Here is a 14251-nt window from a genome sequence, read left to right on the forward strand (position 1 = left end):
GGTCATTCTTAAAGAATTGGAAAAAAATTTTAACGTTAGCGTAGAGTGAGGTATTGACTAGGGGGTGAACCCCCTAAAATACGTAATAAAAATATACGAATAAAGTTTGTTATGTGAGTGAATTCATAAGTTACGTCAGAACAAAATTTCGAGAAAGCCATTTAGCCAAAAAATAAATAAAATTGATATACAAATTTTGTGTGGATTATTCATGTACGATGAGCCAAAATTGAAGCTGCATTAATTCAAAAACACCCTGAAATTAAATTACAAAAGACAAGTTTTTTAACTGAAAGTAAGGAGCGTAATTAAAACTTAAAACGAACAGAAATTATTCCGTATATGAAAGGGGTTGTCCCCTCCTCAACGCCTTGCTCTTTACGCTAAAATTTTTTATTGTTTAAGAAAATAGAGTTGTGAGAACGAGTCAAACTTTAGCGTAGTAAAGAGCGAGGCGTTGAGGAGGGGATATACGGAATAATTTCTGTTCGTTTTAAGTTTTAATGTTGCTCCTTTCATTAAGCTACTGAAACAGCCAACTTAACCTCGTTGTGTTGTGCGAAAAAAAAAACACATCTACACACAAGCAACGCCATCTAGTATCATCGATCAAACTCCAAATATTAGTTAAGAAATTCTCTAAAAATTGCCTCCAAAGAGGCAAAGACATTCTCTCAAATGATAAACAAAAATAGCACGGGGTGAAGTTGGACACACGGGTCGACCTTGGACAGTGTCCAAAGTCGCCCCCGAATTTCTTTCCAATCTCGCCCCTATCGAACCAATTTTAGAAAATGGCGTCCTGAAAAAGAAGTACTCGGAATAGACAAATCAAACTCAGGTCATAGATAGAGGATGTACCTAGAAACTGTACAACACCAACAACAAAGGAAAACTACCACTTTTTTTTACCACAAATTAAGCTGATGTTGCAACTTCGAGATTTTTTTTAAGCATCAAAAAACTTTCTCATCTCTTATCCTGGTGTTGACAGATCTGTTAGATTTCAAACTTCCCGCCAATGTAGACATACATAAGCCCCATCTAACCTATTTTTTGTGGATCAATAGAAGCGATAGGCTAGATGTCAGGTTCGACGTCCAAGTTCGCCCCTTTCCAATTTCGCCCCGTTCTCCCTAGAGGCTGACATCTGGATAATTTAGCATTGAAGTATGTACTGGAGCATTAAAGTTTCTTTTTTTAAACCACCTCCTAAAAGATTCATTTGATATGCTACTCCAATTCAAAATAAAAAGGCACGAAATCACTTGCTTAAGAGCGCAATGTCGACATAATGTTGACTTTGTGATGCTAAATCATACGTCACGTAGACTGCAGACTAGATGTACTTTTGACTTAAGTCCCGTCCATCCTTGAAGGTTGTTTTGGGGCCTCTTCTTTCACCGCTCTATTGATGTAACTCCTGTATGAACTTCTATCCTCCACCAGGTGGAGAACGTACGACCAGTTGAGCGACCAGAAGTTGTCTTTGTTGTCTTTGTCGACCTAGGGAATGCCCCCTAGGTCGGGAACCCTGTACCCGGCCTTCAAAGGCTATATGTGGGAGACGATCTTCAAAGGCTATCTGTTGCTTTCCATACGTTTCGTGTGTACTTGTTTTTAAAGTTGATGGAGTTTTTATTCTATCGAGGATGGGAAGTTTGAAATTGAGTCTTTGGAGAAGTTTGGAATTGGAAATTTTAATATGATAAGTTATACCAGCACTGTATCGTAGTGATTTTGTTTCAAAGGTACCGAGGCTTCACTGATCATCTTTTTTAAGTGTCCAGGATTCACTGGGACAAAAGACAATTGGGATAATGACCGAAATCAATACCTTAAGCATTGTTGATAAGTTCTTTAATAGATAACACGGTTGGGTCAGGGGCGATGGTCGAATTTTGCTTATTTTCAAAATGCTCTCTCCGTCTAGGTCGGATTCCATATGTGGATTGTATCTGGTTGTCATGTTCGTCAAGGAGGGAGCTTGCCCTGATGTCCTTCTTTTTTGCCAATTCCCTCACTCTGCTATGCATGAAGTGCGAGTCACCTTTCCTGAAAGCCGTTTCGTACTGCTCCCTTAATAAAAATGCGGTGCGCACGGTGTATTGCTTTCTTTATCGCCCGTTCGAGTTGCTTGTATCGGTCTCTGCTTTTTCTGTCTTGCTTGTTGGTGACATTGCGCTTTTCATCGTTGACTAAGTGATTTCATCTGTGATCCGGGGCTACTGGTCATTTTTCTTAACAAATAGTGTGGAGAGAGCAACATCGGAGACAATTCGCATGCTGCTAGTCACCAGGTTGTCAATATCATTCTTATGCAGAGTTAGCGGATATTTGAATTGAGATCTGATTCATCAGATAGGATGGCTATGCAGGCTGTTAGGATCACTTGATTACTGAGGACATCTACTCGAAATTTTCGAGAGTTTCCTAGACAACTTTGAAGTTATTTTAAGTCTCGTTTTGAAGCTAGAAATTACAATTGAATGGCACTGTCAATTCACCACTAGCTTGCGTGGCAGTGTTAGTAACAGACGGCTTTCAATATCTAGACACGAGGATGCAGTCTATGAGATTTTGAGTTCTTCCATCTGGGGAGTTTCAGGTAGTTTTACGTCGGGATCTGTGTTTGAAGAGTGTGTTTGTGATAAATAAATCGCTGTCTCGGCTGAATTCTATCGGGTGTTCCCCTCTTTTGTTTAGTTGTCCATGACCAAATTTACCCAACACATCTTCATGATCTGTGTGGTCCTTGCCAACAATGGCATTAAAGTCACGAACGACAAAGGTTATATACTTTTCTGAGATAGAATTGACTAGATGTTGAAGCTTAAGATAAAAAATTTCAGAATCTTTGTCGTCTCTATAGTAGTCGGGAGCATAAACTTGGATTACAGTAATATTGACATTATTGATAATAATTGACATTATGTAATATTGAGCCTTTCAGTTGGATCCTAATAAGCAATTCGGAGATGGGAGGTGTAGTAATCAGAGGTTTTCTAGCCTTACTGCACAGTAAAAAGCCGACTCCTTGTCGTTATTTTCCATCATTACGTCCAGAGAGGATAAGGGTGGCGTTGCAATTTTTCTCTCCGCCAGTGATTGGGAGGTGGGTTTCAGATGGATCAATAACGTCTCAGGTACACTTAGACTGCACTTACCGAATAATTACTACTACTAACAAATCACCGCAGCACCAAACCGCCTGAGGCTAACAAAGCTATGTACGCTCCTCCTCCATTCCAATCTATTCAAAGCCTCCCTCTTTACACCCTCCCAGGAAAATCCCATTTTCTTTAAATCTTTTTTATGACGTCCTCTCACCCCAACCGCGGACGACCTTCTTTCCGTTTAGCCCTAGACGGTTGGCCGAAAAGGACAATCTTGGGCAATCTGTCATCCTTTATCCACAGAACATGCCCTAGCCATCTCAATCTTTCTCTCATTATAACCCTAGAAAGCGAGATTGAGCCATACTTTTCGCACAGCCTACTGTTTGAAATGCGGTCAGTCAGCCGGGTATCCAGAACAATCCGTACACAATTTCTCTGAAAACATCTAGCAAATTTTCATCCACTTTTTGGAGCGCCCATGCTTCAGAGCCATATTTGACCGCTGTCATCACTGTAGCTTCCAATATTTTTAATCTATGTTTGCAAACTTATCTTCCTACTCTTCAAACTTTTTTTTTGTTATGAAAAAACATCCTGCGCCTTGGTTATTCTACGTTTTACATCTTCAATGCTCCCACCGTCTTTACTAATAATACTGCCAAGGTATGTGAAGCTGTCCACTTGATCAATCCTTTCGTTACCCAACGTCACCTTTTCATCTTCACTTATTCCTAGCCTTAGCGGCCTAGTTTTCTTAATATTAGTCTTCAAACCTATTCTAGCCCCTTGACTCGCAAAACATCTAAAAGTTCATTCATTTTGCTCACACTTTCACCTAGGATGCCTAAATCCTCAGCATAATCTAAGTTAAGGAGAATTTTTCCTCCCCATTTGGTTCCGTGGTCTCCCATTGCTTTTCCTGTGCTCCTTAAGACAAAGTCCATCAAAACAATCCATATAAAGTGGGATAGAACACAACCCTGCTGAACTCCTGATATAATATAAAACCAGCTACTAACCTCATTTCCTACCTTAACCGCACCTGTGTTATTCTCTTACATGGCATTAATCACTTTAATGTATTTGTCTGGTATACAGTATAAGGATAAGACCTTCGTTAAAGATCTTGTGTCAACAGAATCGAACGCTTGTTCATAATCTATAAAACTGAGGACCAAAGGTGTTTGATAACTCAAGCACTACTCAGTTATTAACCTAAGAGTAAAAATTTGACGACTCATCCTCTACCCTTTCTAAAACCGCACTGTTCTTCTCTTATACCGTAACTTTGTCTACAGCCTCTCTAAGTCTAAGAGGTATCATCATACTAAGTAATTCGCTACCTACAGAGGCGAGACTAATGCCTCGATAATTACCACAGTCGCTCTTATCACCTTTCTTATACAGTGGTTTAATTAAGGTTCCCCGAAAATCGCTAGGTACTTCCCCTTTTTCCAAAATAATATTCATCATCTTCAGTAACTTATTTCTAACCTTAGAGCCACCATATTTAAGAAACTCATTTACCACCCTATCAGCTTCTGGAGCCTTATAATTTTTTAATCCTTTTAGTACTGTTGCTAATTCTTCTTCACAAAAAAAAAAATCTTCCTTCACATCCAAGGTATCACAAACTTCTTCGGTTTCCTCTATATCTTTTCCTGCAACTCTATCTCGGTTTAGCCAATTCTCAAAATTTTCTAGCCATCTCTCTTTAACTCTTTCCTTCTCACTAATTGTGTCCCCATTCCTATCTTTAACTGTGCCAAGTCTGGATTGACAACTCCCTCTCAATTTATTAACATGCCAGTACAATATTTTACTATTATGCCGTCTAGCTGCATCTTCCAGATCATCGGCAATTTTATCCATGGGCTCCATTTCACACCTCCTTAGTTCATATTTTAATGTTTCTCCACTTTCTTTACATTCCTTTTGTTTTCATATCAGCTATCACTCAGATAATTCTTGTACAACCCCCTTCTCCTACCTATTAAGCATAAGACTTTTTTTAGTAATATTCCTCGCTGCACTCCTAGCTTTCTTCGCTAATACACCATCAGCAACTTCACAAATTGTTTTACTAAAATTATTCCATCCATCTGCCCCATTGTCAAATTTTAAACTCTCCAATAATTATCGAATAATTAGTTATTTGCTATTTACGAATTTCTTTGTAAATAACCTATAATCTATCTATTTAAAATTTATTAATAATCTATTTTTAATGAAGGTTGAACTGACTTCTCGGTTCAAAATTATATTTGATATTTGTGATTATAATTTGTAATTTTAAGAATGAGAATTGTTTTCATATAGACTGCTGAGACCCTTCAGATCAAGGGGCTTGTGGAATTGCCCTCACATCCTTCAATGTTAAAACGAGGTCGGTTTGTGAGTCAATCCATGTCTGCCAGTCTCACATCACAAAGCTCCTTTGCAGAGAATCGGCTTTCAAGAGAATGCTCAGAAGTGGCTTCCAACGAACTGTAAGTCGTTTATTTTGTTTTTCATTTTTATCTTCTTTGTTAAATAATAACCAAAACTTCATCAAGCAAAGGACCTGCCACCAAAAAAGAAAAACAAAAGAAAAAAACAGTCACAAAAATTTAAACCGCCTCAATTCTAATATCATTAGCAACAGTTAGAGGAAGCCAGTTCCAATTTTTATAAATTATATGTTTAATCAAAGTTTATAAATAATGCATTTATAAGTTAAAAGAAGCCTAACCAGAGTTAATTTATTTTTATATTTTATTTTTTAATAAAATGTTCGAAGATTTTAATGTTAATGTTCGAAAATGTTAATGTTCGAAATTTTACGGACGAAAATCGTTGTCAGACTTAAATAATGAATTTTGCGTGTTTATTTTTACGGTTCAATGTGGCAACAATGACAAAATGTTTAAGTGGACTAACAACTTCATTATTTTGAAAAAAACACAACAAAAAAATTCGAAAATCACGGTTTTCAGATATGAATAGACCTAATGTAGATCCAAAAAGGTCCAAGGCCGTATCCAGGGGGTCGACCAAACCCCCCCCCCCCGCCCCGAAATGTTTGTCCGACTCTTAAAAACGTAAAAAAATGAATATGAAGAAATTTTTGATGCGCTTTTAAAAGTTTTTTTGGTACTCCTATGTTAAACGTACTCTTTTATATACTGCAATGGAAACCAGTCACGAAAAACCTGTTTTTGACGGGTTAATTCAAGACACCGCTATAGGGTAGTACAATGTATAGCGTGGTTTTGCGTGTACGATATTTAAACTGTTGTTTTGGGGGTTTAGGGTGGGGGGGGGGAGGTACCTAGGTTTGGTTAGGTTACGTAATAATATATGCTAATAAATAAGTTGTTTTTTTTTTCTTTTTTTCTTTGTTAAATAACAACCAAAACTTCATGAAGCAAAGGACCTGCCACCAAAAAAGAAAAAAACACTGGCAAAAAATTAAAGCAATTAAATTCTAATATTATTAGCAACAGTCGGGGGAAGCCAGTTCCAATTCTTATAAATTGTATAATTAATTAAAGTTTTGATTAAAGATTAACCAAAGACTAGTGAAAGAATGTATACCATTTCTTTATTCCAGACATCTTTTGAATTTATGATTTTATTCAAAATGTAGCCCACAGGGTAAATTTACCAGTTGGGTAGAGTTGGGTAATGCCCCAAGCTGAAGTAAGCTCCACAATCAATATTATTCGTGCCTTTTATTATTGGGAACGTGATGATGGGGTCATATCTGCTCTTACGAAATTGAAGTTTCGACAGTTGGAAATATATCAAATGTGGTTGATTAATAAGCTGGGAGAGATTGGAGGTCATACTAACAGAATCGTGTCCAGGGTGTTTGCAGGGGGTACCCGGCTTAACCCCCCCCCCAGAAATACTTTTCTGACTCATAAATCTGTCTCATTAAAAACGAAAAATATATCTGCAACTAGTCAATTGGTCTTAAAATGCAGGTAGAAAAAACCAACATTGCTTGAGACCGCTGGACAGACTCCACGGAATATAAATTCGTTTTTTGTCATTCTTTCTATACCTCAAACTGAACATCTATTTTTTTCAACGTATTTTTCAAACTAAGAAAATGCAAATTAAATTCCAAAAGTGTAATTTTGTGAATGAATAAAGGTGGATCGACCCGAGTCTGTTGATTTTTGAATTTAAATCAAGTCACCATCAAGCCAGAAAGGGTCAATACAGATAGTCTTAGTGAGAGGCAAAGCTGGCAGAAGCCTTTTTCCGGATTGTATAAAAAGTTATGGAGTAAGAGAAAAATTGTCGTCTTATATCAAAATAACACAGGGAACGTGCATAGTGTCTAGAGGACAATAATGGTATTTGGCAGAAAATTTTGGGCATTGCTATTAAGACATGCATTTAGAACCCTCACCCAATGCCCTCGTCTGCGGAGTTTGGATCGCCTCTGGGTCTCCAAAATGCCTAACTGAGACACTAGTTGTTATTTCCCCCCTAATTCTTGTGCCAACCAAACCTGAAACTCCTTCTAGTCTATATTGCGACTACAGGAGCTTAAGGATTCATTCACTCCACATACCTAGGACTAGGTACAAATCCGTAATAATGAAAATCTGAAACTTAATCACATTTCCCATCGAGTTGAATTGAGATTCAACCACTTTTTTTTTTTTTTTTTTTTTACAAAGAAAAAAAACCTGAAATATTTGTTATCCAAGTTTTTACTGTTTATTAATCATAGGTAATTTCGATTTGGTATATTGAAATTTTATGTCCCGTGCCAAGTGGGTGGGATCTCGGGGCATACTTACTTGTAACCTTATTCTGTCGCTGTCTTAGATCTTCTGTTCTGGGTCAGACCATTTCCAACCATGGTTTGTCCAATTTGCGCCTGTTATCTTGGCATCCTCCCAGAGGTTCGAGGTCATTCCTACCTATGGCATGCCAGTATTTAGTTTGATCTCCTTACTGTTTCTTCACTGGGAAGGAGACCTAAATTCAAGGGTTGGCGGGTCAGGTACCCGCTTGGGCGCCGTACAACTTGCCCAAACCATCTAAGCCTTCCGCTCTTGACGACAGCGGATAATGAGTGCTTCTGATTACACATTTGCATTAGATGATTGGTGCTTATCCGTTTGCTAAGTTTGAGGCGAAAAATGGCTCTTAGGCACTTTCGATCAAAGATGTCGCGCGGACGTTCTTCTTGTGCCTTTAGCGGCTAGATTTTGCATCTAAGCAATAAAATGAAGCACACAATAGACGGCAAATAAACTCGAAATTTGGCCTTCCTGCTGATCTCTCTTCTGGGCCATAATGGCTTTCGTAGTCGGCCGAAAGTGCTCCACGCCTTGCTTATTCGAGCCTTGATTTCGTTCGAGGATCCGACCCTTGATTTCTATGAGTGACCTGAAGTTCTTGAATTCTCGACCTGTTCCAGTCGTAGTCTGTTTATTGACCTGTGTAGAAATACAGGCGAAGTCTAGCAAATATAAGAAACGTTGGGGAAAATTTGTAAATTCCGTTTTTTTTTTTTGGGGGGGGGGGTCTCTTGCTATTTGAAACGGTAATAAAGCTTACATTTCTCTTTTATTGACCCTCCATTGTATTTCCTGGCATAAATGGTTCGGCGGGGCTACCACTGTAGGAAAGCAAACAAAGTTTGAAGACAGAAATCAGCAGCTTTTATTACCTGAAATATTTGTTTTTCGAACTTTTACTGAGTATCAGAGGATTAAACTCTAACCTAGTCTGGATAGCAAGGATTAGCTCAGGAGGACCTACAGGTTCGAGCCTTTAATGTATAATAATTTCAAAGATCTGTTTTCCATATACTACTACTACTAACAACTTACTGCAGCACCAAGCTGCCTGAGGCCAGTACAGCTACGCAAGCTCCTCCATCCCAATATATTCAAATCTTCCCTCTTTGCCCCCTCCCAAGAAGTTCCTATTTCCTTTCAATCCTTCCTTATGACCTCTTTTGACCCCATTCGGTGGGGGGGAGGGACCTGCTTTTCGTTTTGCCCTAAATAGATGGTTGACTTTGGCAACCTGTCATTTTTTCATCCGCAAAACCCGTCCTAGCAATGTCAGCCTTTCTTTCGTTATAGCCCTAGAAAGCGGGATAGAACCACAATTTTTGGTACAGTTTACTGTTTGAAATAGGGTCAGTCAAAGGGGTACACAAAACTTTTCCTTGGACAATTCCTTTGGAAAACATCTAAAAAATCCTCCTCGTCCCTCCGAAGTGTCGACATTTTCGTACCAAACCTGACCACTGTAGCTTCCAATATTATAATTTTGGTTTGCAAACTTGTCTTCCTATTCTTCCAAACTTTCTTCAGCTATAAAAAAAACCCAAGGGCCTTGGCTGTTCTACTTTTTACATCTTCCCCCCATTCACCATCTTTACTAATAATACTATCAGGTAAGTGAAGCTATCCACTCAATCAAGTGGAGCAGACCTATAGTCAGACATTACGGACCTAGAGTCAGACATTGTACGATAGTAAGAGATGGTTAAGCAGAAGAAGGAAATCGACGATACCCTTCTGAGAGAGGCAGGGGAACGGTTGAAGAAAGTTGTGGAAGAGAAGGACTTCCTGAACATTGGTCTTGCTCAAAGTATGCTGGAAGTTGCATTAAAACCTCGCTCAGAAAGGGCAGATAATGCTGAATCGGTGGAAGTACTGAAGAGGAAATCCGAAATAATTGATCGCCTTTCGAAAAAGTCAAAGAAGTGATTACGTAATATCCAGTGATTGCTTATATCTAGTCGTGGCAGACGCTTTTTTTTCGTTAATTGAAGTTTTTTCTTTACCTAAGTTCAGTTTTCGTTCCTAATACCAAAATCGAAGTCGTACATTTATCGAAGTTATCGGTTTGCATAAGTAAAATTAGTTGAAGAAAAAAAATAAGGATTTTTGCCTTTCTGTCCGTAGCTTCTCTGGCTCTCATAGGCCAGTGATGATCTTACATTAGTAATTGGGATCCTTGTAATCCATCTGCCTATGCTCTGACGGCTTCTGAGTAGTCACTTTTTGTCATTTTTCTGGTGTCCTCAAGTAACTAAAGTCACTTTTTTCGCGCATCTCGTGGCGGCCGACCCCTGTGATTGATCTTCGTGTTACCCAATGTTCACCTGAGTCCAAGCCGCTTAGTCTGCTTAACGTTAGTTTTCGAACTATTCTTGCACTCTAAACTCTCAAAACATTTTCATCTTGGACAGTTAAATCATCAGCATAACCTAAGTCTAGGAGAATTTCACCTTCCAATTTCATTGTATGCTCTCCCATAGCTTTGGCCTTGTTTCTTAGGACAAAGTCCTTCTAAATAGTCCATGTAAATGGAGTAGAATACAACCTTGTTTAATTTCTGATTCAATACCAAACCAGCCACCAACCTCATTTCCTACCTTAACCGCAGCAATATTGTGCTCATACATAGCACTGATCACTTCTAGGCTTTTATCTGGCATACGTCTTCCTTGAAGCTCTTCTATCGGCTAAATCAAACGCTTGTTCATAATCCGTAAAGTTGTGCACAAATGGGATTTGATCACCCGACCAACGGAGTCTTCACAATTATCAATATTAGAGTGAAGGTTTGGTCGACGCATCCTTTCTCTTTCCTAAAACCGTTCTTCTCTTAAAACTTTATCTATAGAATTTCTAAGTCTCAAAAGTATCATCTGTTGTTTGTCTTGTACCATTATTGAATTTGTTCTATAAGTGATGATTAATCTGCATTTTTTATTTTCATGAATAATTTCAAGTCACAATCTAGCTTGCACAAAGTAGGGCAAGCCTTGCTTCAGAAAATCCCGACAGGTTAGGTTGGCTAGTTAACTTTAAGCTTGTGGGCCTACTGGGGACAGAATTCTGCTATGTTTACCAGGTCCTGCATTTTATAGTATCTTAGAAGACCAGTATGTAATATTTTTGAGTGGGCTAAAAAAGGTACACAGTCGCCTGATTCTAGGTGGCGTTGGTTCCAAGTTCCATTTATTTCCATAAATAACAATAACAAAAACAGTATTTCAAAGGGCTCTATGGCCCGTTATTTGGGAAACGACACAGAATAAATGACTAATATTAAAACTTGGCATAAACAATACTAAACAGTGTCTAACTTATAAATCTATAAGGAAAAGAAGTCAACTCACCGACAGTCCACACGAAACAGCGACCCTCCTATCACCCGACAATAAATAAAAAAATAAATTTCTCTAAATCATCGAGGATCCAACGCCAACAAAACAAAAACACCCCCCCCCCAAAAAAAAAAAAAAAAAAAAAAAAAAACAATAAAGCAACTATAAATTATTTAATATTTAGCTTTAATAAGAAACTTTTCATCTGTCTCTTAAAGGAGCCAATTGTTCGTGACTGACGAATCTCAGCAGGAACCAAGTTCCAAGCACGTCCCACAGTCACGACCAGACCAAAGTCCGAACGAACCGAGGGAGTAGCCGGAATCATCACATCCTCCCAGTTTCGAACTGCGTACAAATTTACGTGATCTTTCCTTTTGACACTAGTACCAGTTGCCACTCTTATACCCTCTTTTCTCTTTGTGAAGGGACAAGGTTTTCTGTTTAGGCCCAGAAGTGGATTGTATTAATTAAGAATTCTTAAGTACAGGTATTGTATTAAGAATACTTAAGAATAATTATTTGTATACCTTTAAATCATTCTATGACGCTAATTTTAATTGGCGTCCAGATCTTTTTTTTCATCCTTTTTACAGCCAATTTGAAATGGAGCTTTTCGCTATAATAGACGAATTTTTTGCGTAAAAATCTTATGTTACATGCTTATAAGATTAAATAAAATACCAGATTAAACAAATACCAGATTATAAAATACTAGATTATAAATATAAGACTTGTAAAATACCAGATTAAACATGTAAGCTCACTTTTTCTCTATGAATACTTGACAAATTAATTTAAAAATGTTAGTTTGAAGATTTTGCTGCTACGATGCGAATATCCCTTAAAAAATAAAATTTCTTTACGCTACCTTGACGAAAAATAAAAATGATTTTCCTTTATACAATGAGGGATATTATCTAAGTAAAACTAATAAAGAAAAAAATTGTCTTAATGCTTATTTTATCCTTAAATCATAGATGCGATATTTTTCGTTTTCTAGGCAAGCACCTTTGGAAAAAAGTGCAACTCCAACAAGGGATTCAGAGGTCACTGTGGCTACCACTAGAAATGTAGTTTCTTCAAATGACTCAGCTGCTAAATCACCTCAGCCGAGTAAGTTTCTTCTGGTTACAGCGTATAGGCGAGTAGAAAGGCTATGTTTGAGCTATACACCTTGAGGGGGGCTGATACATCTCAAGTCTGTTGAACTAAAAATTAATTTGAAACAGTACGATCAATAAAATTTTCGCGTTTTTCTAACAGTTAAGTTTAATCCTTTGAAAGAATCCTATCTTTAAAAGGGGTGGTTTCACAAGATGTTTTTATGTTGACTTTTTTTTAGCAGATTGAAGTTTGCGTGCAAAACGTCGGATCTAATCTAAAAGGAAATGGATTTAACACTAGTATCTTTATTATTAATAACCTACTGGAGCGCTCATCGGTTCGGGGCTTACACAGCCATACATCTCCTCTCTCTTAATCTATTTACATCACTCTTTACACTTCCCATTTATTTCCAATCTTCTTTAAATCGCTTCGGCAACCGGAAGGCACCCGTCGCCGAGGAAGACCGAAGAACACGCTCCGTAGAACGTATTCAGGTGGATGAAGAACCCTTTGGACGAGTTTTATCCCATAGTGGGACGACATAAGCGTAGCGGCTCACACAAAGGACGGTTGGAGGCTACTTACTGACACCCCGCGTCCCTCAGGGGGCACTGGATGAAAGCAGGTTTAAGGTTAACCCCCTTCTTGTGACCTCTTCTAATCCGATTTAGGGACTTGCTGTTCGTTTGACTCCATATGAATGGCCACAAAGCACTATCTTTGGCAATCTGTTATCCTTCATCCGCAAAGCGTCTCCTAGCCATCTCAACCTTCCTGTCATTATAGCCCTAGGAATGGAATTACTTTTTTCCCCTAAAAGAAAATTGACAGTACGCCTGTAACTATTCTTTCTTTTAAATTACAACTCTAAAAAAAATTGTTTAATGTCGAATTCCGATTCTTAATTTTGACCGGTTTTTTTTTTTTTTTTTTTTTTTTTTTTTTTTTTTTTAATGAAGGCGATATTATAGCCCTAAAATTTTGGATCAAACCGCATTTTTCGCATATCTTACTGTACGATATACGGTCATTCACACGAATACCTCAAACTATCCTTAAACTATTTTTTTGGGGAACGTTTGGAAACAAAAATTTTCGCCTAATAGAGACTTGACAATACGCCTGAAAGATTTTTTTTGATGTTATAACTAAAAAAAAAAAAAAAAAAAAAAAAGCAACCGTGGAATTTCAGTTCTCCATTTTGACCGTCGTCTTTATTTTTTTCGGACTAAGCCGACATCGAATATTGAATAGTACTTTATTATCAAACAAACTCTCATAAAATGAAAAACTGCCAATCTTGTTGCCTTCAGTCGTGAACCAAACTGGCCTGTCAACTAAAATAAGTACAATGAATAAAAATGAGAACTTAAGTACACAAACATAATTACATAAGTAAAATGTAAGTAAAAGTAAATAATATAAATAAAATGAATAAAAATAAGGGTATAAATCCAACTGGCCTGACAAATAAAAATAAAATAAAAAAAAACCTAACATATTAACTATACACATGATACATTACAATTTTCATTTGTTTGTGATTTCAACGAACGCTGGCACATAGCTCTTTCTATACTGCATTAATAGGATATAAAATTGGGATGTTTTGTGCTTTTGATCGGGGTAAACGGGGCTTCGGAGGGCAATGAGGGGCTAGGAGTATACATTGAGGGGCAATACATTGGGAAATGAGGGGCTGAGAGCTTTTGATCGGGGTAAACGGGGCTTCGGAGAGCAATGAGGGGCTGGGAGTATACATTGAGGGGCAATACATTGGGTAATGAGGGGCTGGGAGCTTTTGATCGGGGTAAACGGGGCTTCGGAGGGCAATGAGGGGCTGGGAGTATACATTGAAAGCGTGAGTTACAACGCAGATTGT

General features: G+C 37.9%; 1 protein-coding gene across 1 annotated transcript in view; it reads left to right on the forward strand.

The window, feature by feature from the left end:
- LOC148947340 (uncharacterized) overlaps window positions 1–14251 on the forward strand; it is a 327588-nt gene that overhangs the window by 34340 nt on the left and 278997 nt on the right. Inside the window, exons 4-5 of the mRNA XM_089095216.1 lie at window positions 5439–5608; window positions 12263–12375. Of these exons, the coding sequence (XP_088951342.1) occupies window positions 5439–5608; window positions 12263–12375 (283 nt within the window). The remainder of the gene's footprint in view (window positions 1–5438; window positions 5609–12262; window positions 12376–14251) is intronic.

This window comes from Artemia sp. Qi Xiang Cuo, chromosome 10 (genome assembly GCF_049724085.1).
Source record: "Artemia sp. Qi Xiang Cuo chromosome 10, ASM4972408v1, whole genome shotgun sequence".
In the NCBI taxonomy this organism is placed as follows: Eukaryota; Metazoa; Arthropoda; class Branchiopoda; order Anostraca; family Artemiidae; genus Artemia; species Artemia sp. Qi Xiang Cuo.